The sequence below is a fragment of the Gorilla gorilla genome, chromosome 20, assembly GCF_029281585.2.
Source record: "Gorilla gorilla gorilla isolate KB3781 chromosome 20, NHGRI_mGorGor1-v2.1_pri, whole genome shotgun sequence".
In the NCBI taxonomy this organism is placed as follows: Eukaryota; Metazoa; Chordata; class Mammalia; order Primates; family Hominidae; genus Gorilla; species Gorilla gorilla.
This window is the reverse complement of record NC_073244.2, coordinates 27,754,734-27,779,827: the sequence shown is the minus strand read 5'-3', so window position 1 is coordinate 27,779,827 and position 25,094 is coordinate 27,754,734. Positions and strand designations below refer to the sequence as shown.

At 36.7% G+C, this 25,094-nt stretch overlaps 1 protein-coding gene across 1 annotated transcript in view; it reads left to right on the top strand.

Moving 5' to 3' along the window:
* Nucleotides 1-23,904, top strand: part of LOC101141027 (zinc finger protein 708) — a 46,338-nt gene extending 22,434 nt beyond the window's left edge. Inside the window, exon 4 of the mRNA XM_031004014.3 lies at nt 11,962-23,904. Coding sequence (XP_030859874.1) covers nt 11,962-13,427 — 1,466 coding nt within the window. The 3' untranslated portion in view covers nt 13,428-23,904. The remainder of the gene's footprint in view (nt 1-11,961) is intronic.
* Nucleotides 23,905-25,094: the final 1,190 nt, after the last annotated feature.

Here is a 25,094-nt window from a genome sequence, read left to right as displayed (position 1 = left end):
GCCTCGGTCTCGTGAAGTGCTGGGATTACAGGCCTGAGCCTCCATGCCCGGCCAATATTTGTAACATTTTAAAACAATGGCTGCTCTTTTGTTTTCTACCAACAATCAACAGGGGTTTTATTTTCATTGCATTATCAACAGATTTGGTGTTTTTCATAAATTTACAGTGGCCATTGTAATGGGTGTGAGGTGATTTCATTTTTCTTTTTTATGTGTTTCTCTATAAATTATTAATTTTGCCTTTCTTTTCAAATACTTTTTCCCATTTGGGTATCTTTTTTAATGAAAATTCAGTTCAATTATTTTTTCATTAATAAATCAAGTTATTCAGCTTTATTGTTCAGTTTTAAGAGTTGTTTATATATTCTGAATATTAACTCATCACTCATCTCTTGTGATTTGCAAATATTTTCACCCGTTTTCTAGGAGGCATTGTCTATTGAATTTTTGTTTTGATGTGCAGAAATTTTGAAGTATAATGCAGTTAAATCTTAATGGTTATTGTTGTTGTTGTAGTTGCTCATGCATTTAGTGTCATATCTAAAAAAATAGTGCCAAGACCAATGACATGACTTTTTCCTATGTTTTTTCTAAGAGATGTTATTTATCTTTTCATGTTTAAGTATTTAGTTAAACCATATTTTTTGTATTTTGTTCAAGGAAATGATCCAACTTTATTTCATCAGTGTCGATTTCCAGTTTTCAACAATATTTTTTGAAGAGATATCTTTTCTTTATTGTATACTCATGGCAACTTTGTGGAAGGTTATTTTATCTTATACAGAAGAGTTCATTTCTGGGCTCTCTGTTCTTTCATCTGTTTATCTTTGTGTCAGTACCACATTGTTTTGTTTTTGTAGCTTTTAATATGTTTTGAAATCAGAAAGTATAATGCCTCTTTGTTCTTTTTCAAGGGTGTTTATCTATAGTTTATAATCAAATTTAAAAATTTTAGGCCAGGCCCGGTGGCTCACGCTTGTAATCCCAGCACTTTGGGAGGCCAAGGCGGGCAGATCATGAGGTCAGGAGTTCGAGACCATCCTGGAGAACATGGTGAAATCCCGTCTCTACTAAAAAAAAATACGAAAATTAGCTGGGCGTGGTGGCGGGTGCCTGTATTCCCAGCTACTCAGGAGGCTGAGGCAGGAGAATCACTTGAATCCGGGAAGCAGAGGTTGCAGTGAGCCGAGATCATGCCACTGCAGCCACTGCACTCCAGCCTGGCAATAGAGTGAGACTCCATCTAAAAAAAATAAAAATAAAAAAAAAACTATATTTCTGTAAAAAACTGTGTGATTAGGGTTTTTATAGAGATTATATTAAATTCATTCACCACTGTTAGGTCATAGTAATGTCTTTGAAAAATTAAATTTTTTGACCCTGGAGCAAGAATATGTTGAAAAGTGGCTGGGTGCAGTGGCTCATGCCTGTAATCCCAGCACTTTGGGAGGCTGAGGCAAGCGAATCACAAGGTCAAGAGATCGAGACCATCCCGGCCAACCTGGTGGAACCCTGTCTCTACTAAAAATACAAAACTTAGCTGGGCGTGGTGGCACGCACCTGTAGTCCTAGCTACTCAGGAGGCTGAGACAGGAGAATTGCTTGAACTCTGGAGGCAGAGTTTGTAGTGAGCCGAGATCACACTATTGCACTCCAGCCTGGCAACAGAGCGAGACTCCATCTCAAAAAAAAAAAAAAAAAGAATCTGTTGAAGAGTGTGTTTTAATTTCCTATATTTTTGGATTTCACAGTTTTACTTTGGCTTTTAATGCCTAGTGTCTTTCAGTTTTGGTCAGAAAACATAGTGTATACTTTTGGTCTTCTTAAATGTATTTGTTGTTATTTTGAGACAGGATCTTACTCTGTTGCCCAGGCTGTAGTGCAGTGACATGATTTTGGCTTGCTGCAACCTCAGCCTGCTGGGCTCAAGTGATCCTTTTACCTCAAATTTTTGAGCTGGGACTACAGAAATGCACTACTACCCCTGGTTAATTTTTTGATTTATTAGTAGCGACAGGGTCTCACTATGTTGTGTAAGCTGGTCCCAAACTTTTTGCCCCATGTGATTCTCCCAAAGTGTTGAGATTATAGATATGAGCCTCTGCACTCAGCCAGTATTCATAAATTTAATAAGACTTGGTATGTGTCATAACAGAACACTCTAGGAGCAAGTAAGAATATTGTGTGTATTCTCTTGCTTTTGCCTGGAAAGTTTTGTACATATCTGTTAAGCCTAGTTGGTGATATGATATGGTTGGCCTAAGGTTAGAGGATGTCCATTTTCTCTAAACCTCATGCTGCAATATAATCCTCCTGTTTGATGTGGGACCTGGTGGGAGGTGTTTGGGTCATGGGGGAGCAAATTCCTCATAAATGGCTTGGCACCATCCTTTTGATAATCAAAAAGGTTACGCTCTATTGATTCAAATGAGAGCTGGTTGGTTAAAAAAAAAAAAAACCTGGCTTCTTCACCTCACACTTACTCTGTCTCTTACTGTGTGATGTGTCCAGTTATACTTTGCCTTCCACAATGATTATAAGCTTATTAGGACCCTTACTCACCAGAAACAGATGCTGGCACACACTTCCTGTACAGTCTGCTGAACTGTGAGCCAAATAAACCTTTTTTCTTTATAAATTATCTACTCTCAGGTATTCTTCTGTATGTAAAATAATTAATACAGTCTATAATGTCTGAGTTTTTTATTTTCTTATTTATTATTGCAAATGGGGTGTTGATGTTTACAGTTATTATGTTGCTATTTCTTCACTTTTGTCAGTATTTGCTTTATATATTTTGCAGCTCTGATGTTTTATACATACATACATATAGAGAGAGAGATATAATAGTTATAGATTCCTGGTAAATTGACCTATTTTATCATTATATAATATCAATTTTGTTCTCATGCTAGTACTTGACTAAAAGAATATTATGTCTAATATGATTATAACTACCTTACCCAATTGTGGTTACTATATGCATGAAAAATAAATTTTTTCTATTATGTTACTTTCAGTCTATTCAATGCAATGCTAAAACCAGTCTCTTGTAGGCAGCATATGCTTTTTTCCAGTTACTCAGATGTTTTATTTCTTTTTCTTTTTTATAATTTTATTTATTTATTCATTTATTTTAATTTTTTTTCTTTTTGAGAAAGGATCTCACTCCATTGCCCAGGCTGGAGTGCTGTAGCGTGATCTTGGCTCACTGCAACCTCCACCTCCTGGATTCAAGTGATTCTCATGCCTCAGCCTCCCAAGTAGCTGGGATTACAGGCATGTGCCACCACACCCATCTAATTTTTTCTATTTTCGGTAGAATTGGGGTTTCACTGTGTTGGCCAGGGTAGTGTCAAATTCCTGGCCTCAAGTGATCCACCCACCTTGGCCTCCCAAAATGCTGGGATTACAGGCATGAGCCACCATGCCTGGCCTATTTATTCATTCAGTTTTGAAATAGGGTTTCACTCTGTCAATCAGCCTGGTTTTCAGTGGCATGATCATGGCTCACTGCAGCCTCAACTTTCCAAACTCTGATGATCTTCTCATTTCGGCCTCTCAAATAGCTGTGTTACAAATATTTGCCATCACACCCAGCAAGTTTTGTTGTATTTTTTTTGTAGGGACAGGGTTTTGAGATGTTGCTCAGGCTGATCTCAAACTCCTGGGATCAAGTGATCAGCCCACTTTGACCTCACAACATCCTAGGATTATGTTTCTTTCTATTAAGTAGTTTAATTAATTTGTATTTAAAATGATTGCTTTAAAATAGAGTTGCTATTACCAGTTTTACTGTTACTGTTATGTGTTTCTTGTAGATTTTTTTTCTCATTTCTTGTTTTGCTGCCTTTATTTTTGTTTATTCTGTGTAGTGACATGCTTTGGTTATTTTTCCATTTCCTTATTTATACTTTCGATAAATATTATCTTTGTAATTGTCTTGAGAAATGGAGATTACATAAAACATTTTAATATGAAAATAATATATTTTATTTTATTTTATTTTTTTGAGACAGAGTCTTGCTCTGTCACCCAGGCTGGAGTGCAATGGCATGATCTTGGCTCACTGCAACCTCCACCTCCCAGGTTCAAGCAATTCTCCTGCCTCAGCCTCCCAAGTACCTGGGCTTACAGGTACCTGCCACCACACCCAGCTAATTTTTTGTATTTTTAGTAGAGATGGGTTTTTGCCATGTTGGGCAGTCTGGTCTCAAACTTCTGACCTCAGATGATACACCCGCCTCAGCCTCTCAAAGTACTGGGATTACAGATGTGAGCCACAGCACGCGGCCAAAACTAAAATGATATATTTTAATCTTGTAACAACTTCAATTTAATACAAAAGCTATACCTTTATATTTTTCAGTAGTTATTGATATTGAAGATTATTTTATACTATGCATCTACTAACAGATTTATATTTTATATTTCATATTCTATAGAAGTAGTTTAAGGATTTTGTGTACCATCGTTATGATAGTAAATAATTCTATATGTGTCTGTATATTTACATTTAATAGAGAGCTTTATTTTATATATGGTTTTATGATGCTGGCCAGCATCATTTTAATTTTCAAAATAATGGACTCATTTTAGTATTTCTCTTTGTTTATATGCAGAGTCTCACTATGTTGCTCAGGCTGATCTTGAACTCCTATTCTCAAGTGATCTGGCTGCCTTGGCCTGCTAAAACTGTAGGATTCATAGGCCCGAACCACAGTGCCTGGACACCATGTAGTACTTTTCATAGGACTGTGCTTGTAGTGATGAACACCCACACCTTTTATTTTGGAGTCTTTATTTTTATCTTGTTTTTAAAGTAAAATAATTTTGGATCAAGTATTATTGGTTAGAAATTTTTTTTATTACATCAACATTTGGAAAGTTCTTAGGTTTTTCTTTTCTTTTTTGAGACAAAGTCTCACTCTGTTGCCCAGGTTGGAGTGCAGTGATGTGATCTCGGCTAACTGCAATCTCCACCTCCCGAGTTCAAGTGATTCTCCTGCCTCAGCTTCCTGAGTAGCTGGGATTACAGGCACGTGCCACCATGCCCAGCTAACTTTTTTGTTTGTTTGTTTTATTTTTGAGATGGAGTCTAGCTGTGTCGCCCAGGCTAGAATGCAGTGGCTTGATCTTGGCTCACTGCAACCTCCACCTCCCGAGTTCAAGCAACTCTCCTGTCTCAGCCTCCGGAGTAGCTGGGATTACAGGGGACTGCCACCATGCCTGGCTAATTTTTTTTGTATTTTTAGTAGAGATGGGGTTTCACCATCTTGGCCAGGCTGGTCTCAAACTCCTGACCTTGTGAAACACCTGCCTCGGCCTCCCTAAGAGCTGGGATTACAGGCATGAGCCACCGCACCCTGTCTAATTTTTGTATTTTTTTAGTAGAGATCGGGATTCACTGTGTTGGCCAGGCTGGTCTTGAACTCGTGACCTCAAGTGATATGTCCACCTTGGCCTCCCAAAGTGCTGGGATTACAGGGGTGAGCCACCGTGCCTGGCTCTCAGGTTGTTTTTATCTTGAAATGTCCTCATATTACTTTTTCTCTGTATTCTTTTTCTAGGATTTCTTTCATGAATATATTAATCTACTTGATAGTGTCCAATAAGTTTTACATTTCATATTTTAATTTTGTTTTGCAATTTTATATTTTTGAGTTATATTTTTTAGGTTATGCCACCTCACACCAATTAATTGTGTTTTGATATTTTAGTTTGTATTATAATTGTGTATGACAGGCCGGGCATGGTGGCTCATGGCTGTAATCCAAGCATTTTGGGAGGCCGAGGCAGGTGGATCATGAGGTCAGGAGTTAGAGACCATCCTGGCTAACACAGTGAAACCTTGTTTCTACTAAAAATACAAAAAATTACCTGGGCCTGGTGGTGGGTGCCTGTAGTCCCAGCTATTTGGGAGGCTGAGGCAGGAGAATAGCGTGAACCTGGGAGGTGGAGCATGCAGTGAGCCGAGATGGTGCCACTGCACTCCAGCCTGGGAGACACAGCGAGACTCTGTCTCAAAAAATAATAATAAATAATAATAATAAATTGTATATGACAATGATTAACTCAATGCAATTTAAGACAATGTCGAGCAAAATTAAATATGAATCAGCCATATGTCTACTGCAAATATAATTATCTCTGTTTGTTTGCTTGTGTAAATATTATCCCTGTTTTGTTTGTTTTTTTTTTTAGACAGAGTTTCGTTCTTGTTGTCCAGGCTGGAGTGCAATGGTGCGATCTCAGCTCACTGCAACCTCCACCTCCCAGGTTCAAGCAATTCTCTTGCCTCAGCCTCCCGAGTAGCTGGGATTACAGGCATGTACCACCATGCCTGACTAATTTTGTACTTTTAGTAGAGATGGGGTTTCTCCATGTTGAGGCTGGTCTCCAACTCCTGACCTCATGTGATCTGCCCACCTCAGCCTCCCAAAGTGCTGGGATTACAGGCGTGAGCCACCGTGCCCAGGATTTTTTTTTTTTTTTTGAGACGGAGTCTTGCTCTGTTGCCCAGGCTGGAGTGCAGTGGCACAACGCCTGGCAATTTTGTATTTTTAGTAGAGATGGGGTTTCTTCATGTTGGTCAGGCTGGTCTCGAACTCCTGACCTCGTGATCTGCCTTCCTCCCAAAGTGCTTGGATTACAGACATGAGCCACTGCACCCAGGCTATCCATGTATTTTTGTTATAACTTGTGTATTTGTTGTGTAGGTGTGTTGTGAATGGTTGTTTAATCCTGTCTAAGTGAATAGTGATAGAAATTCTTCTAATATTAACGTTCAATTTATTTGTGAATCTCTATTATTTTTGGATTTAAAGATATTTTTAAAACTATGATAACTTTATCTAAGTATTATTGTTTACTTTTACTTGTCAAAAACACACAGCAAAATTTAGAATTAAAAAAACAATTTTTTTTTTTTTTTTTTTTTTGAGATGGAGTCTCACTGTGTCTCCTGTGCTGGAGTGCAGTGGTGTGATCTTGGCTCACTGCAACCTCCGCCTCCTGGGTTCAAGGAATTATTTTGACTCAGCCTTCTGAGTAGCTGGGATTACAGGTGTGCATCACCACCCCTAGCTAATTTTTTGTTGTTGTTATTGTTGTTGTTGTTGTTTTAGTAGAGATGGGGTTTCACCATGTTGGCCAGGCTGGTCTTGAACTCCTGATTTCAAGTGACCCATCCGTCTCAGCCTCTCCAAGTGCTGGGATTACAGGCATGAGCCACTGAGCCTCACCTAAAAGATTTTTAAATATTTAGTTTATTCGTATTAATTATATTTATATTGGTATGCAACGTATGCTAAAATGTTTTATCTTGCAAAGCTAAATCTGTTTTTTTTTTGTGTGTGTATGAGACAGAGTCTCACTCTGTCACCCAGGCTGGAGTGCAGTGGTGCAATCTCGCCTCACTGCAACCTCTGCCTCCCAGGTTCAAGCAATTCTCTGCCTTAGCCTCCCAAGTAGCTGGGATTACAGGCACCCACCACCATGCCTGGCTAATTTTTGTATTTTTAGTAGAGACGGGGTTTCACCATCTTGGCCAGGCTGGCCTTGAACTCCTGACCTCGTGATCCACCCGCCTCAGCCCCCTAAAGTGCTGGGAGTACAGCACTGCCTGGCCGTAAAGCTAAATCTTAATATACATTAAACAACTACCAATTATTCCCATTTCATCTCACTTTTCAAACACCATTCTTGTTCTGTTTCAGAGTGTAACTGTTAGACATATCATACAATCTCTGTCTTTTTGTGACTGGCTCGTTTCATTTTGCATAATGTTAAGATTTATCTTTATAGTTGTTATAATATTTTCTGCTTTTTGCAAACTGAGTGATATTCCATTTTTATATTTCAAATTATATTTACTAAATGATTTTGTAACAGAAATTTGCATTGCTTTTACCTATTGGCTTTCAGTAACAGTGCTGCAATAATTATGGGTATGCAAATGACTCTTTATATGACCATATATGTGAAGGTTCATGTGCTGGATTCTATTTTGTTAGTCTACTTTCTTATCTTTATATTCATACAAAATTGTTTTTATTATGTAGCTTTGTCATGTATTTTGAAGTAAAGAACTGTGATACCTCTAACATTGTTCCTTTTTTTGAAGATTGTTGAGTATAGTCTCTTGAGATTCCATATACTTTTGGGGTTGCTGTTTCTATTTCTTCAGAAGTGCAATAAGAAATTTGAAAGACATTACATTAAATCTCTAGATTACATTCAGCAGCATGGACATCTACACAATATTAATTATTTCAACCTTTGAACAACAGCACACTCAAAAGTGTGTTGTTCAATTTCTATATATTTGTGAATTTTTCCATTTTTTAAATTATTGTTTTATAATCTCATTCCATTTTGGTCACAGACAGTAATTCATAAAATTTCAGTTTTAAAAAATTTGTTAAGAATTTTTTTGGCCTAACAGATGGTCCTTTCAAGGAGGATGTTGTATGAGCTATTGGGAAGGGTATGTATCCTGATGTTCAGCTCTCTATACCTCTGTTAGAAATAATTGTTCCATACTGATTTCAAGTTTTCTATTCCCTTACTAATATTCCATCTTGTTTTATTTTTATTAAGAAAATGGGGTCTTGATATATTCTTCTATAATTATATTGCCCTCTGTGTGTTTCTTCAATTCCGTCAATATTTGTTTTATATATTTGAAACCCTCATGTGAGATGTGCGTCTGTACACACACACACACACACACACACACACTAGTCATTTGTTCCCTGTAAATGAAACTACTATTGTTCAGTGTCCTTTTTTCTCTTTTCAGAGTTTTCACTTAAAGTACATGTTGTTAACTATGACACTTTTTGACTTAAGATGTAGCTTGTGTAATATTATTTTGACCTCTTCTTCTCTCATTTGGTTAATATTTACATAAAATTTCTACTTTCATCTTGCTACTTTCAGTCTTTTTTTAATCATTAGATTTCAACTGACTTGCAAAAAGGCAAATGAATCTTGGTATTTGAAAGATTTTAATAAATCATTTTGTTGAAAATTATGTCTCTAGATTGAAAAGTTAATTTTATATATATTTAAATAATTTTCTGAAAGAGTAACTAATGTAATTTTATTAATTCTATTGTTTAATTCTTATATCTTTGTCCCTCATTTTCCCTCTTTCTGTCTTCTTTTGTGTCCTTTGGTTTTTGTATTAATATGCTTTCACTTCTTTCTTATTTTCTTTTGTGTATCTATACAGATATTTTCTTTGTGGTACCTTGGGAATTACATAAAAACTTTAGAAAATAAAACAATTTTAATGTAGTAAAAATTAACCTTATTTGCACCACAGTTGCTTGAATCCGGGAAATGCAGGTTGCAGTGAGCTGAGATCATGCCAGCCTGGGCGACAGAGTGAGACTCCATCTGAAAAAAAAAAAAAAAAATATATATATATATATATATATATAAACCTTATTTGCATACAAAAAATTCTTTCTCATTATATCTGCTCTCTACTTTGTTATTGATGTTGCTAATTATATACATATATATTTTTTTAATTTTTATTTATTCATTTTTTTTGAGAGACAGTCTCGCTCTGTCACCCAGGCTGGATTACAATGGTGCAATCACGGCTCACTGCAGCCTCCACCTTTCAGGTTAAAGCGATTCTCCTGCCTCAGCCTCCCAAGTAGCTGGGATTACAGTTGCCCACCACCACGCCCAGCTAATTTTTATATATTTAGTTGAGATGGGGTTTCACCATGTTGGCCAGGCTGGTCCTGAACTCCTGACGTCAGGTGATCCGCCCTCCTCAGCCTCCCAAAGTGCTGGGATTACAGGCATGAGCCACTGTGCCTGGCCACTAATTATTTATTTTTATGTTACATTAACAGTTGTTTATAATCATTTCTATGCTTTTATCTTTTAAATTTTAGAGAATAATTAATAATGTTTTCTGCATGATTTTTAAAATGCTAAGGAATTCTGTTTTTGTGTATGTAAATATCTTTCCCAGAAAGTTATGTATTTTTGTATGATTATGTGTTTTCCTGCATCATGTTATTTTCAGTGGGATGAACTCCTTTCAGCATCTTTGGTATGTAGGGCATACGAAGTGCCAATATACTTTTTCAGGATTAGGTTATTTTGGAAGGTCTTTCTTTTTATTCAGTTGGACAGTTCTTTTTTATTTATTTATTTATTTATTTTTGAGAAGGAGTTTCGCTCTTGTTGCCCAAGCTTGAGTGCAATGGCATGATCTTGGCCCACTGCAATCTCCGCCTCTCAGGTCCAACCGATTCTCCTGCCTCAGCCTCTTGAGTAGCTGGGATTACAGGGGCACGTGACCACGCCCGGCTAATTTTTTGTATTTTTAGTAGAAACAGGGTTTCACCATGTTAGCTAGACTGGTCTCGAACTTCTGACCTCAGGTGATCCGCCCACCTCGGCTTTCCAAAGTGCTGGGATTACAGGCATGAGCCACTGTGCCCGGCCAGTTCTTTTTAGTTGTATTATTTTCACTTGACAGATTTTTTTTTTTTTTTTCCAGGACTTTGACTATATCACCCAGTTCTCTTCAGGCCTTCCAATTTTTTTTGAAAATTTACTGGTTATCTCATAAGACATTTTTATAAATGATACATCACTTTATCTTGCAGCTCCCAAGATTCTGTTCTTGTCTGACATTTTTATCTTCCTAATTTATGGTTTTTGATATTTTTAATATTTTTATTGTTATCCTCATTTTTCTGAACTTCAGTAGTTGTCTGTGTTCCTGTTTCATTCACTGTGTAGTATTTAATTTATTTTAAATTTAAAAAATTTATACATCTTTATATTCCTATGGTTGCTTTCTGAAAGTTTAGTAATGTTTTTGATGGGGTCATCCTGCCCTAATATTTTGTGTACATTAATCTTTGATTGAGATTTAAACATTAAAAACAAGCTACCTGTCACAATCTTTTTTTTTTGAGATGGAGTTTTGCTCTTGTTGCCCAGGCTGGAGTGTAATGGCATGATATCAGCTCACCACAACCTCTGCCTCCCGAGTTCAAGCGATTCTCCTGCCTCAGCCTCCCGAGTAGCTGGGATTACAGGCATGTGCCACCATGCCCAGCTAATTTTGTATTTTTAGTAGAGATGGGGTTTCTCCATGTTGGTCAGGCTGGTCTTGAACTCCCAACCTCAGGTGATTCACCTGCCTCGACCTCCCAAAATGCTGGGATTACAGCTGTGAGCTACTGTGCCCGGCCCTGTCACAATCTTTATAATGTAGCTTAGGCCTGGGATAGTTTGAAACCAGTTGTCTTGGCTAGAGATTTTGGGAGTCTCGCAAACATTTTCTTAGATTGTGTCTTGTCTGAAATTTTGTGGGCTTTTTAAGTTAAAGAAGTATGTTAGTGTTTTTTCTAAATAGTCAGTAATCACTTGCTAAACCTGTTTCCTGTATGTGGTACTGCAGTCTCTGCTGCTGTAACACTTAACTTTGGTCTCAGCAGACTCAAACTGTCATTCCAAAGTATACCACCATTTCTTTTAGCACTTTATGTCATGGGAGACAGAAACCAGTGTCTGAAAAGGCCCCTAAGAGCCAGAAATAAAGATGTATGTGAAACTATTTTTTTTAGTCTTTTAAAAAAGAAACCAGGAGTTGGCAATTTACTTCTGAAGGCATTGTGTTATATTGGGCAGCAGAAAGAGGTGTGTTGGGTAAATGTAACAGACTTTTCTTTTTTCTCCTATGTGGCTCTTTGCATTGTCATCACCTGGGGCACTGCACAGACTTTACTTATTTATAAATTTTTTACAAATGTATTTTGGTCAGAATGCTTTTGTTACATTTATATGGCTATAAAGGATTTAGGATCCGTAGTATTTTGCTATGTCATCTTGCTTATATAGTTGGTATAAGTTAGATTTGTAAATATTAATCTGAGTTGAGTAAATGGAATAATTTGTTATTTTTATTTCTTTCAGCTATGTGTTCTCATTTTGCCAAAGACCTTAGGCCAGAGCAATATATAAAAAATTCTTTCCAACAAGTGATACTGAGAAGATATGGAAAATGTGGATATCAGAAAGACTGTAAAAGTGTGGATGAGCATAAGTTGCACAAAGGAGGTCATAAGGGACTTAACCAGTGTGTGACAACTACCCAGAGCAAAATAGTTCAGTATGATAAATATGTGAAAGTCTTTCATAAATATTCAAATGCAAAGAGACATAAGATAAGACATACTGGAAAAAATCCTTTCAAATGTAAAGAATGTGGCAAATCATTTTGCATGCTTTCACAACTAACTCAACATGAGATAATTCATACTGGAGAAAAACCCTACAAATGTGAAGAATGTGGCAAAGCTTTTAAAAAGTCCTCAAACCTTACGAATCATAAGATAATTCATACTGGAGAGAAACCCTACAAATGTGAAGAATGTGGAAAAGCTTTTAACCAGTCCTCAACTCTTACTAGACATAAGATAATTCATACTGGAGAGAAACTCTACAAATGTGAAGAATGTGGCAAAGCCTTTAACCGGTCCTCAAACCTTACTAAACATAAGATAGTTCATTCTGGAGAGAAACCCTACAAATGTGAAGAATGTGGCAAAGCTTTTAAACAGTCCTCAAACCTTACTAATCACAAGAAAATTCATACTGGAGAGAAACCCTACAAATGTGGAGAATGTGGCAAAGCCTTTACCCTATCTTCACACCTTACTACACATAAGAGGATTCATACTGGTGAGAAACCCTACAAATGTGAAGAATGTGGCAAAGCTTTTAGTGTATTCTCAACCCTTACTAAACATAAGATAATTCATACTGAAGAGAAACCCTATAAATGTGAAGAATGTGGCAAAGCTTTTAACCGGTCCTCACACCTTACTAATCATAAGGTAATTCATACTGGAGAGAAACCCTACAAATGTGAAGAATGTGGTAAAGCCTTTACCAAGTCCTCAACTCTTACTTATCATAAGGTAATTCATACTGGAAAGAAACCCTACAAATGTGAAGAATGTGGTAAAGCCTTTAGTATATTCTCAATCCTTACTAAACATAAAGTAATTCATACTGAAGAGAAACCCTACAAATGTGAAGAATGTGGCAAAACTTTTAACTACTCCTCAAATTTTACTAATCATAAAAAAATTCATACTGGAGAGAAACCCTATAAGTGTGAAGAATGTGGCAAAAGCTTTATTCTGTCCTCTCATCTTACTACACATAAGATAATTCATACTGGAGAGAAACCCTACAAATGTGAAGAATGTGGCAAAGCTTTTAACCAGTCCTCAACCCTTATGAAACATAAGATAATTCATACTGGAGAGAAACCCTACAAATGTGAAGAATGTGGCAAAGCCTTTAACCAGTCCCCAAATCTTACTAAACATAAGAGAATTCATACCAAACAGAAACCCTACAAATGTAAATAATGTGTCAAATCCTGTAGTGTATTTTCAACTTTTATTAAAACACAAGATAATTCATACTGGAGAGAAATCCTACAAATGTGATAAATGTGACAAAGCCTTTAACTGGCTCTTAATCCTTATGAAACAAAAGACAATTCATACTAGAGAGAAACCCTACAAATGTAAAGAATGTGGCAAAGCATTTAACTGGTCCCTAAATCTTACTAAACATAAAAAAACTTACACTGGAGAGAAACTACAAAGCTGGAAGACATCACAGTAATTTTGACAACACCTCAAACTTTTCTAAACATAAATCATACTGGTGAGGAACTTTAAAAATGCAAAAAATGTGACAAAATCTTTAAATGATTGTCACACTTGATTGTAGGTAAGATAATTCTTACTAGAAAAACTCTTACAAGTGTGAAGAATGTGGCAAAATTTTTAATGAATACTCACACCTTATTGCCAGGAAAGCATTTATACTTGAGAAAAATTGTACCAATATAAAGACTGTGAAAAAGCCATTAATGTCTGCTCACATCTTACTCAACATCAGAGAGTACTAATAAAAGTATTATAAATTTAATTACTGTCAAAAAATCTTTCAGAAAATATAAGCTTTTAAAGTATTTATTTTGAAGACAAACATTACAAATAAAAGAGGGTTGTAATACCTTTATTTGTATCACAGATCTTATTGTACACATTTTGTACTAGAGAAAACCCTGAAGCAGTTGCTTAAACTTTGTTCAACATCAGGGAATTCAGATTGGAGAAAAACCCTGCAAATGTAATAAATTTGAAAAAAAAGTTTCCCAAAACTACAACTTAGACAACACCAGAGGGTTCATACTGAGATATATTTTTGCAGATGCAGTATATATTTAAAACATTTAGTCCAAAATTAAGTCTATGTAAATATCAGAGAATTCACAGTAGAAATATCTAAGGTAGGGCCGGGCATGGTGGCTCACACCTGTAATGCCAGCACTTTGGGAGGTTGAGGTGGGCAGATCATGAGGTCAACAGATTGAGACCATCCTGCTCAACATGATAAAACCCTGTCTCTACTAAAAATACAAAAATTAGCCGGGCGTGGTGGCATGTGCCTGTAGTCTCAGCTACTTGGGACGCTGAGGCAGGAGAATCCGTTGAACCCAGGAGGCAGAGGTTGTAGTGAGCCGAGATTGCACCACTGCACTCCAGCCTGGTGACAGAGTGAGACTCCATCTTAAAAACAAACAAACTAAGGTATGGACGCTTCAGACATTACACTATATCAAAGTGCTGACTGTTAAAAATGATCCCAAACTAACGGTAGATAAATTTATTTGTACATAACTTTAAAAGGAGTAGAAGATTTTTTGGAAGTTTGTAATTACATTCAAAGTACACTTTTTTTTGTTTGTTTGTTTTCCTTGAGACAGAGTCTCTCTATGTCGTCCAATCTGGAGTGCAGTGGCACAATCTCAGCTAACTGTAACCTCTGCCTCCTGGGTTCAAGCAATTTTCCTGCCTCAGCCTACTGAGTAGCTGAGATTACAGGTGCACACCACCACGTCCGGCTGACTTTTGTATTTTTAGTAGAGACAGGGTTTCACCATATTGGTCAGGCTAGTCTTGAACTCCTGACCTCATGCTCTGCCCAGCTTGGCTTCCCAAAGTACTGTGATTACAGGCTTAAGCCACAGCGCCCAGCCCAAAGTGTACTTTTTTCCTTGAAAAGAAGTACAGATTTTTTAAAAGCTAATATTGCTGTAATTCAACTCTCAAGTTACTTGATGCTATTTCTTCATTTCTATTGTATTCACATGTGAAAGCATGTGATCAGTTGTTACGGCATCAAAGATAGGAGAGTTTCTTTTTTTTTTAGGTGGGCATTATTTATGACCTTTTCTTTGGAAGAGTAAGGACATTAAAATGTAACATGCATGATGAAAATCTAAGTGGAGATGATATTTGTGGTTAACTTATGATATTGAGTGGTGCATGAGGTAGGTGTTTAGAGTAATATTCTTTTGCATTATAGTAAGAACATTTAAGTTTTGTTAAACTTAAAAAATTAGTAGTACATTATTTTACTATTTGTACTTTTATGTAATAAAATGCAATACATTTTTAAATTTTCAGATGATGTGTGAACTTAATTGTTTAATTATACATTTTTTAACATGTTAATACTATTGTGCATTCAATGAAGCATTATTATGCCACTAACTGAAACCTATCCCATTTACTCAAAGGTGTAGGTAAATGATAGTAAGAATATACTATTTGGTAACGTAATCAACTAACATCTCTGGTAATCTCCTTTGCCAGTGGCTTTCAACTGCAAATAAGTTAAAAAAAAAAACTGTTTCCGTAGGTTAAATTTTTATTCTTTTTTCTTGTTTAAATCTGTTTAATTTTTTTTTTTTTTTTTTTTTTTTTGAGACAGAGTCTCGCTGTGTCCCCCAGGCTGGAGTGCAGTGGCACGATCTCGGCTCACTGCAAGCTCCGCCTCCCACATTCATGCCATTCTCCTTCCTCAGCGTCCTGAGTAGCTGGGACTACAGGCGCCCGCCAACACGCCCAGCTAATTTTTTGTATTTTTAGTAGAGACGGGGTTTCATCGTGTTAGCCAGGAGGGTCTCGATCTCCTGACCTCATGATCCGCCCATCTCGGCTTTCCAAAGTGCTGGGATTACAGGCGCGAGCCACTGCGCCTGGCCTAGATTTTTATACAACGTGTAGCAAATACAAAATTTGCTAGAAAATGTATTTTAGAAATTAAAATTTTAGGAGTTCTAATGGTAAGTAAAGAATTTTAAATTTACTTCTCTGTAATGTAGTGTAACTTAATTTCTATGCAGAATCTTCCACTTTAAGAGTGAATGTTAAACATGGCAAAATAATAAAGTGACCTCTGTGAATTTGAAATTTGAGATAATATTTCTTTTCCATACTGATATTACAATTTGAAGAAATTTCCAGTTCATATAATTTTTTTTCAGTGGGTGAAGTTCAGTCTACAGTTTTTTTTGTTTTTGAGAAAGAGTTTTGCTCTGTTGCCCAGGCTGGAGTGCAGTGGCCCAACCTCGGCTCACTGCAACCTCTGCCTCCCAGGTTCAAGTGATTCTCCTGCCTCAGCCTTCCAAGTAGCTGGGATTACGGGCGTGCGCCACCACACCCAGCTAATTTTTGTATTTTTAGTAGAGATCAGGGTTTCCCCATATTGGGCAGGCTGGTCTCGAACTGCTGACCTCATGATCCACCTGCCTCAGATTCCCAAAATGCTCAGATAACAGGCGTGAGCCCCCGCCCCTGGCCCAATCTGCAGTTTTTATTCTGAGTCATCTAAGTATAGCCAACTCCTTGGTCATTTTCTCTGAAGAATTTTGGAAATTTTGGCAACTTGTGGATTAAAACATTTCCTATTATTTTGCATGCAAGCTTGTTTACTGTGTTCACAGTCATGGGACAATAAACATCACCTGCCCATTTACTGTCTATCATACCATTACTATCAGCACCAGAAACTCCAGGTGCCCCAAGCTTAGAAGCCCTAAACTACATTGGCTCCTCTCATACACTGTGCTGTGTCCAGAACATGCTGTTAAATACAGAGTACCTATGGTTGTGTTGTGGCTGAAAAATAATGCGAAAAAAACAGCACAAAAACTATATATTTTGGATACTATTCAGCCAAGTTAATGACGAAGACACAATATTTGAAACGTTATCCTTCTATAATGTTTTAAAAATACATTTCTTAACTGGACAGATGAAATGTGTGTTCTGTAAAGCATGATGATTTGAAGTATATCTACATTGTCAAATGCTAAATTCTAGGTAATTAATGCTTTACCTCACATAGTTTACATTTTTGTGGTGAGAGCCTGTAATATCCTCTTACCATTTTTCAAAAATACAATATTATGAACTGTAGTCAGTGTTGTACAAACAATATCTTGAACTTATTCCTCCAACTTAACTATAATTATGTATTCATTGATAGACATCTTTCCAAACCATTCTTTTTTCTAAATATCTTGGCATCTTGTGGTCACCATTTTACTCTCTACTTCAATGAGATTTGTTATTTATACTTTAAGTGTAGGTGAAATCGTGAAATACTAATCTTTCTGTGCCTGGCTTATTTCAACTAATATCCTCTAGGTTAATCCATGTGGTTGAAAATAATAGAATTTTTTTTTAGAGGTGAAGAGTATTCCACTAGATATATCTACCACATTGTCTGTATTTATTTATTAGGTGTTGAATGTTGCAAACAACATAGAAGTGCAAACTTTCCTTCATTGTGATTTTATTCATTTTGGATGTATATTTAATAGTGCAATTGCTGTATTATATGGTAGTTTGATTTTAAATTTTTTTGAAAAATCTCTTTTGTTTTCCAAAATGGCTGTCCTCATTTACACTCATACCAATAGTGTACAAGCATTCCCTTTTCTTCACATCTTTATCAACACATTTCTTTTTACTAAGAGTCATTTTATCAAAAGTGAGTATATATCTCACAGTTATTTTGGCTTGGCTTTCAATAATAATAATTGACATTGAGAATTTTTTATGTATCTGTTGGCTCTATGTATGTCTTTTGAAAAATAAGCATTTTACTCATTTTTAATAGTTGTTTGTTTTTTGTGATATAGTCATTTGAATTTTAATATATTTTTGATATTAACCCTTTGTCACATGTATGATTTGCACATATTTTCTCTTATTCCTTAGTTGTCACATCCTGTTGATTTCATCAGATTCTGTGCAGCAGCTTTTTAATTTGAAGTAATCTGAGTCATCTATTTTTCCTTTGCTTTCCTGGGGTTTGAGTTTAAATCATAAAGTCACTGCCAGCCGGGTGTGGTGATTCATGCCTGCAATCCCAGCATTTTGGGAGGCTGAGGCAGGTGGATCACTTGAGGCCAGTTTGAGACCAGCCTGGCCAACATGGTGAAACCCCGTCTCTACTAAAAATACAAAAATTAGCCAGACTTGATGGCACACACCTGTAGTCCCAGCTACTTGGGAGACTGAGGCGGGAGAATTGCTTGAACCCGGGAGATGGAGGTTGCAGTGAGCTGAGGTTGCACCAATGCACTCCAGCCTGTGCAAAAGAATGAGACTCCATCTCAAAAAAAAAAAAAGTTACTGCCTAGACCAATGTTATGGGGCTTTTACTCTACTTTTGTGTATTAGTTTCATTGCAGTTTCAAGCATTACATGTAAGTTTCTAATTTATTTTGAATTGATTTTTACATATGGTGTCAAATGAGGATCTCATTGCTTTGCATGTGGCTGTAAAGTTTCTCAACACCATTTATTGAAGATACTGTCCTTTCTCTGAGAAATTGTCACCTATATTTAAAATTAGATAGTTGTAAATACATGGATATATTTCTGGTTTCTTTGGGTTCATTTTTATTCCAATATACTGCTTTGGTTACTATAGCTTTGTAGTATATTTCAAAGTAAGGTTGTGTGATACCTTCAGCCTTTCTTTTTTGCTTGATTGCTCTGGGTATTTGGGGTCTTTTGTGGTACCATATTAACTTTAAATACATTTAAAAAATTTTATGAAGTCACTGGTATTTTGATACAGGTTACATTTTATCTGTAGATTATTTTGTTTAACACACATATTTTGCAATATTAATAGTACCAATTCAGGAATGAGTAATATTTTCCATTTGTGTATTACTTAATTTTTTACTTTAATGTTCTTTAGATTATAATATAAGGTGTTTCACCTTTTTACTTAAATTTATTTCAAAGTATAGTTACTCAAGTTATTGTAGCTGGGATTCTTTTTAAATTTCATTTTGAGATAGTTAATTGTTAGTGTATAGAAATGCTACTGACTTTCATATGTTGATTTGTATTCTGCAAATTTAATAAATTTGTTAATTAGTTCTAGTAGTTCTAGTAAAGTCTTAGGCTTTTCTGTACTTAAGATTATATCGTCTGCAAACAGAAATAATTTAATTTCTTTTCTTCCAATCTGCCTATCTTTGCTTTTATCTTACAGTTTCTCTTTTTGGACATTTAGTATTATGTTTAGTTAAGAATGTAGAAAGTGGTCATCTGCTCAGGAGTGGTGGCTCATGCCTGTAATCCCAGCACTTTAGGAAGCCAAGGCAGGTGGATCACCTGAGGTCAGGAGTTCGAGACCAGCTTGGCCAACATGGTGAAACCCAGTCTAACTAAAAATACAAAAATTAACTGGATATGGTGGCAGGTGCATGTAATCCCAGCTACTTGGGAGGCAGAAGGAGGTGAATCGCTTGAACCTGGGAGGCAGAGGTTGCAGTGAGCTGTGATTGTGCCATTGCACTCCAGTCTGGGTGACAAGAGTGAGACTCCGTCAAAAAAAAAAAAGAGAGAAGAAAGAACAAGAAAGAGAAAGAAAAGGAAGGAAGGAGAGAGAGAAAGAAGAAAGAAAAGGAGACAAGGAAAGGAAGAAAGGAGGGAGAAAGAGAAGAAAGAAAAGGAGAGAAGGAAAGGAAGGAAGGAAGAAAGGAAAAGGAAGAAAGAGGGCATCCCTGTCTTGTTCTAGGTCTTAGAGTAAGAGCTTACATTTCACTGTTTAATATGTTGTTAGCTGGGCATTTTTTCTATACATGGCATTTATTGGCTTGAGATGCATTTGTCCTATACTAATTATTTTTTAGAGATTATCATGAGGGAATGTTGAATTTTGTCAAACTTTTTTTTTTTTTTTTTTGGGTGGAGTTTCACTCTTGTCATCCAGGCTGGAGTGCACTGGCACGATCTCGGCTCACTGCAACCTCTGCCTCCCAGGTTCAAGCAATTCTCCTGCCTCAGCCTCCTGAGTAGCTGGGATTACAAGTGTGAGCCACCACGCCCAGTTAATTTTTGTATTTTTAGTAGAGACGGGGTTTCACCACGTTGGCCAGGCTGGTCCCGAACTCCTGACCTCAGGTGACCCGCCCGCCTTGACCTCCCAAAGTGCTGGGATTACAGGTGTGAGCCACTGCACCCAGCCAAATTTTGTCAAGCTTTTATTCTGCATCTATTTAAATGTTAGAGTTGTGATATCACAACTAATTTCACATAAATAGTAAACATCCTCAGAGACTACTATGTACATCTCTATGCATGCAAACTAAAAAATTTAGAGAAAATAGATAAACTCCTGGATACATCCAGCTTCTCGGTATTGAACCAGAAAGAAACAGAAGTCTTGAACAGAGCAACAATGTATAAAGTATATAATAAGATTGAATTACTAATAAAACAAGCTACCAACCATAGAAAGCCCTGGATAAGATGAGTTCACAGCCACATTTTATCACATATACAAAGATAACCTGGTACTAATTCTACTGCGTGTATTCCAGAAATCAAGGTGGAAGTCCTTCCTAAATTATTTGAAAACATTATTATCTTGGTAGTAAAACCTAGTGAAGACACAACAAAAAAGGAAAATTACTGGTCACTATTCTTGGTGAAAATTGAAACAAAAATTCATGAAGTACCAGCAAGTTGAGTTCATAAGCAAAGCAAAAAGGTATTTTGCCACAATCATGTAAACTTCATTGTATGAATGCAAAGATATTTCATCATATACAAGTAAATAAATGTGATTCACCATGTAAAGATAATTTTTAAAAAACAATTATCACATGCAGAAAAGGCATTAAAATCTAGTACTCATTTATAAAAACATTCTCAACAAACTAAGCATTGGAGAAATATGCCTGAAAATAATAAGAGCCATCCATGACAAATCCTCAGCCAACATCATACTGAGCGGGCAAAACCTGGATGAGGTCTCCATCAGAATAAAAATAAGGCTGGGTGCGGTTGCTCACGCCTGTAATCCCGGCTTTTTGGGAGGCTGAGGCGGGTGGATCACCTGAGGTCAGGAGTTCAAGACCAGCCTGGCCAACAGGGTGAAACTCTGTCTGTACTAAAAATACAAAAAATTAGCCTGTCCTGCTGGCAGGCATGTGTAATCCCAGCTACTCACGAGGCTGAGGCAGGAGAATCACTTGAATGTGGGAGGCGGAGGTTGCAGTGAACTGAGATCATGCCATTGCAATCCAGCCTGGGCAACAAGAGTGAGACTCCATCTCAAAAAAAGAAAAAAGACAAGAGTATCCACTCTAAACACTTCTATTCAACATAGTCCTGAAAGTCGTAGCCACAGCAATTTAACAAGATAAAGCAATAAAACGTATTCAAATAGAAAAAGAGGAAGTCAAATTATCTTCACTGGTGATACAATTCTCTACCTGGGAAACTTCACCGAAAAAGATTTCACCAAAAGATTTCTAAGCCTAAAGAATGACTTCAGCAAAGTCTCACCATACAAAATCAACGTACACAAATGAGTAGCATTTCTGTGCACCAATAATATTCAAGCTGAGAAAAAAAGAACATGGTTCTATTTACAATAGGTACAAACAAAAAAATATGTAATTAGTAATACATTAAATCGAGGTAAAATATCTCTACAACAAGAACTACAAAACTGCTGAAAAAAATTAGAGACAACACAAATAAGTAAAAAGGCACTCCATGCTCATGAATTTAAAGAATCAGTATAATTAAAATGTCCGTGCTGCCTAAAGCAACTTACAGATTAAGTGCTATTTCTATCAAATTATAAATGCAACTTTTTATGGAATTAGAAAACTATTCTAAAAGTCATATGGAAGAATAAAACAGCCCATTTAGCCAAAGCAACATTAACAACAAAGCAATCCTGGAGGCCTCGCATTACCTGGCTTGTACTACAAGCTACAGTAATCCATATTACATGACTTGCTACAAAAATACACATGTAGACCAATAGAAAGAAGAGAAAGCCCTGAAATAAGTTTACATTTCTACACCCAACTTTTTTCTGACAAAGTCAACAGAAGTAAACAAGGAAAAACTCTCTATCCAACAAATGGTACTGGGAAAACTGGTTAATCATATGTAGAAGGAGAAAATTGAAACTGTACCTCTCACCATATAAAAAATATAATTCAAAATAGACTAAAAACTTAACTGTGAAACTTAAAGCTATAAAAATCGTAGAACGTCAAAAAAGTACTCTTCTAGTCACTGGCCTCTGGAAAGGATTTATGACTAACACCATAAAAGTGAATGCAACAAAAATAAAAGTGAAAAATTAACACCTAATTAAACTAAAAAACTTCTGCACACCAAAAGAAACCATTGACAAATATGCAGACAACCTAGAGTATGGAATAAACTATTTTCAAACTTCATACAAGAAAAAGTTAATATTTATTCATATATATTATGTATTTATATAATATATAAATTAAGTTAATGGTTAGAATACTATAAAAACTTAATAAGGAAATACACAAATGATCTGACTAGACACTTATCAAAAAGACATGAGAGTTGCCAATAAACATGCAAAAAATTGCTCACCATCCCTAATCATCAGAGACATGTAAATCAAAATGACAATGTGATGCCATTTCATAGCAGTTACAATGGCTGTTATTAAAAAGTAAAAATATTGCAGATGTTGAAGTTGTGGAGAAAAGGGAATGTTCATATACTGTTGGTTGAAATGCAATTTAATGCAGCCCTTGTGAAATGCAGTTTGGAGATTTCTTAACCGAAAATAGAATTGCCGTTTGACCCATCAGTCTCATTACTGGGTGTATACCAAAAGGAGAAGAAATTATTTATTTATTTATTTGTTTATTTTTGAGATGGAGTCTTGCTCTGTCTCCCTGGCTAGAGTGCAGTGGCGTGATCTGGACTCACTTCAGTCTCTGCCTGCTGGGTTCCAGCAATTCTCCTGCCTCAGCCTCTTGAGTAGCTGGGACTACAGGCATGTGTCACCATGCCCGGCTAATTTTTTGCATTTTTAGTGGAGACGGGGTTTCATCCTGGTGGCCAGGCTGGTCTCCAACTCTTGACCTCGTGATCCACCCACCTGGGCTTCCCAAAGTGCTGGGATTACAGGCGTGAGCCACTGTGCCCAGCCTGAGAATAAATTATTTTACCCAAAAGACTCCTTGCACTCACGTGTTTATTGCAGCACTATTCACAGTAGCAAAGACATAGAATTAAACTAGGTAGCCATGAATCTTAAATTGGATTAAAAAAACTTAGATACTTGTACATCATGCAATACTATGCAGCCACAGAAGAGAGTGAAGTAATGTCCTTTGTAGCAACATGTCTGCAGAAGATGGCCATTATTCTAAGCAAATTAACAGAAAACTATTACGTGTTCTTACTTACACGTGGGAGCTAAACATTGGATGCATATGGAAACAAAGATGAAAACAATAAACACTGGGGATTCCAAAAAGAAGAAAGAAGGGAGAGAAGCAGTGAAAAACTACTTAACAGGTATGATGTACACCACTTGGGTAATAGGATTATTAAGTGCCCAAACCTCAACATCATGCAGTATGCCTATGTTACAAATCTGCACACGTACCCTCAATCTGTAATAATAAAATGCTTTGTGGATAATGACATGTTACACTTCTCCCGTTCTGGCTTAATAGTTGGAATTAGGGGTGAAAGACTCAGTATTATATTCCCTTTTGAAAGAGGGGTGAAAGTCTCTGTACCAGGTCGCTCGACATTCTATATAAGCTAACATCTCTGAAAGCTCTTGGTCTATAGCCCAAGAAGTGTTTTATTCCCAATTATGCAGCTAGAATAAGTGACTAATCTTTATGTTTTATTTATTAGCTGTACTTTAGACTACAGATTTAGTTTGTTACTCTTTGGGGAAAAAAATGGAAGTTGGTTTAATCATCTTTCTTTTTTATAATGAACCATTTTTGAAAATGTGAGATTGTGAAAATCATGCTAAATTTCTGAATTAGGAAAAAAGATTTCTCTCAAATAAGCATAAATGTCTTATGACCATAGCTCAAGAATAACAAAATAGAGTGAGGGTTATTTAAGACCACCCTGCTGCAACCATTCTGTCACAACCATTCTGGTGAAGAAAGAATACTTTCCTCATTCTATTTTAGTGTTAATTTTTATTTGCCTTTATTATTTGCCATATAGAAATCTGTTCCTCAGGCCGGGCATCGTGGCTCATGCCTGTAATTTCAGCACTTTGGAAGGTCGAGGCAGGCAGATCACCTGAGGTCAGGAATTCGAGACCAGCCTGGCCAACATGATGAAACCCTGTCTCTGCTAAAAATACAAAGAAAATTAGCCAGGCATGGTGGCAGGTGCTTGTAATCCCAGCCACTCAGAAGGCTGAGGCAGGAGAATCGCTTGGACCTAGGAGGCAGAGGTTGCGGTCAGCTGACTCCGCGCCATTACCCTCCAGCCTGGGCAACAAGAGAAAAACTCCACCTCAAAAAAAAAAAAAAAATGTCTGTTCTTCAAGAAAAGATGCCAGGAATTTCAAGTTAATATGTTCAAACATATATTCTCCCTAGAAGGGTACTGGTGTGTTTGCAATCAAGGTGTAGGATTTCTGGCCTTCCTTGTTTTGCTGTGTTTGTGAGAAATAGGCAGAAGGTAAAGCTGAGTCAACCATGACATTTGACATTTCTAGTTACTACAGCCACATCACTTCAAATCTAGTGTTATGTCAAAAATTAGCCAGGCATAGTGGTGCGTGCCTGTAATCCCAGCTACTCAAGAGGCTGAGATGGGAGAATGGCTTGAACCCAGGAGGCGGAGGTTGCAGTGAGCTGAGAT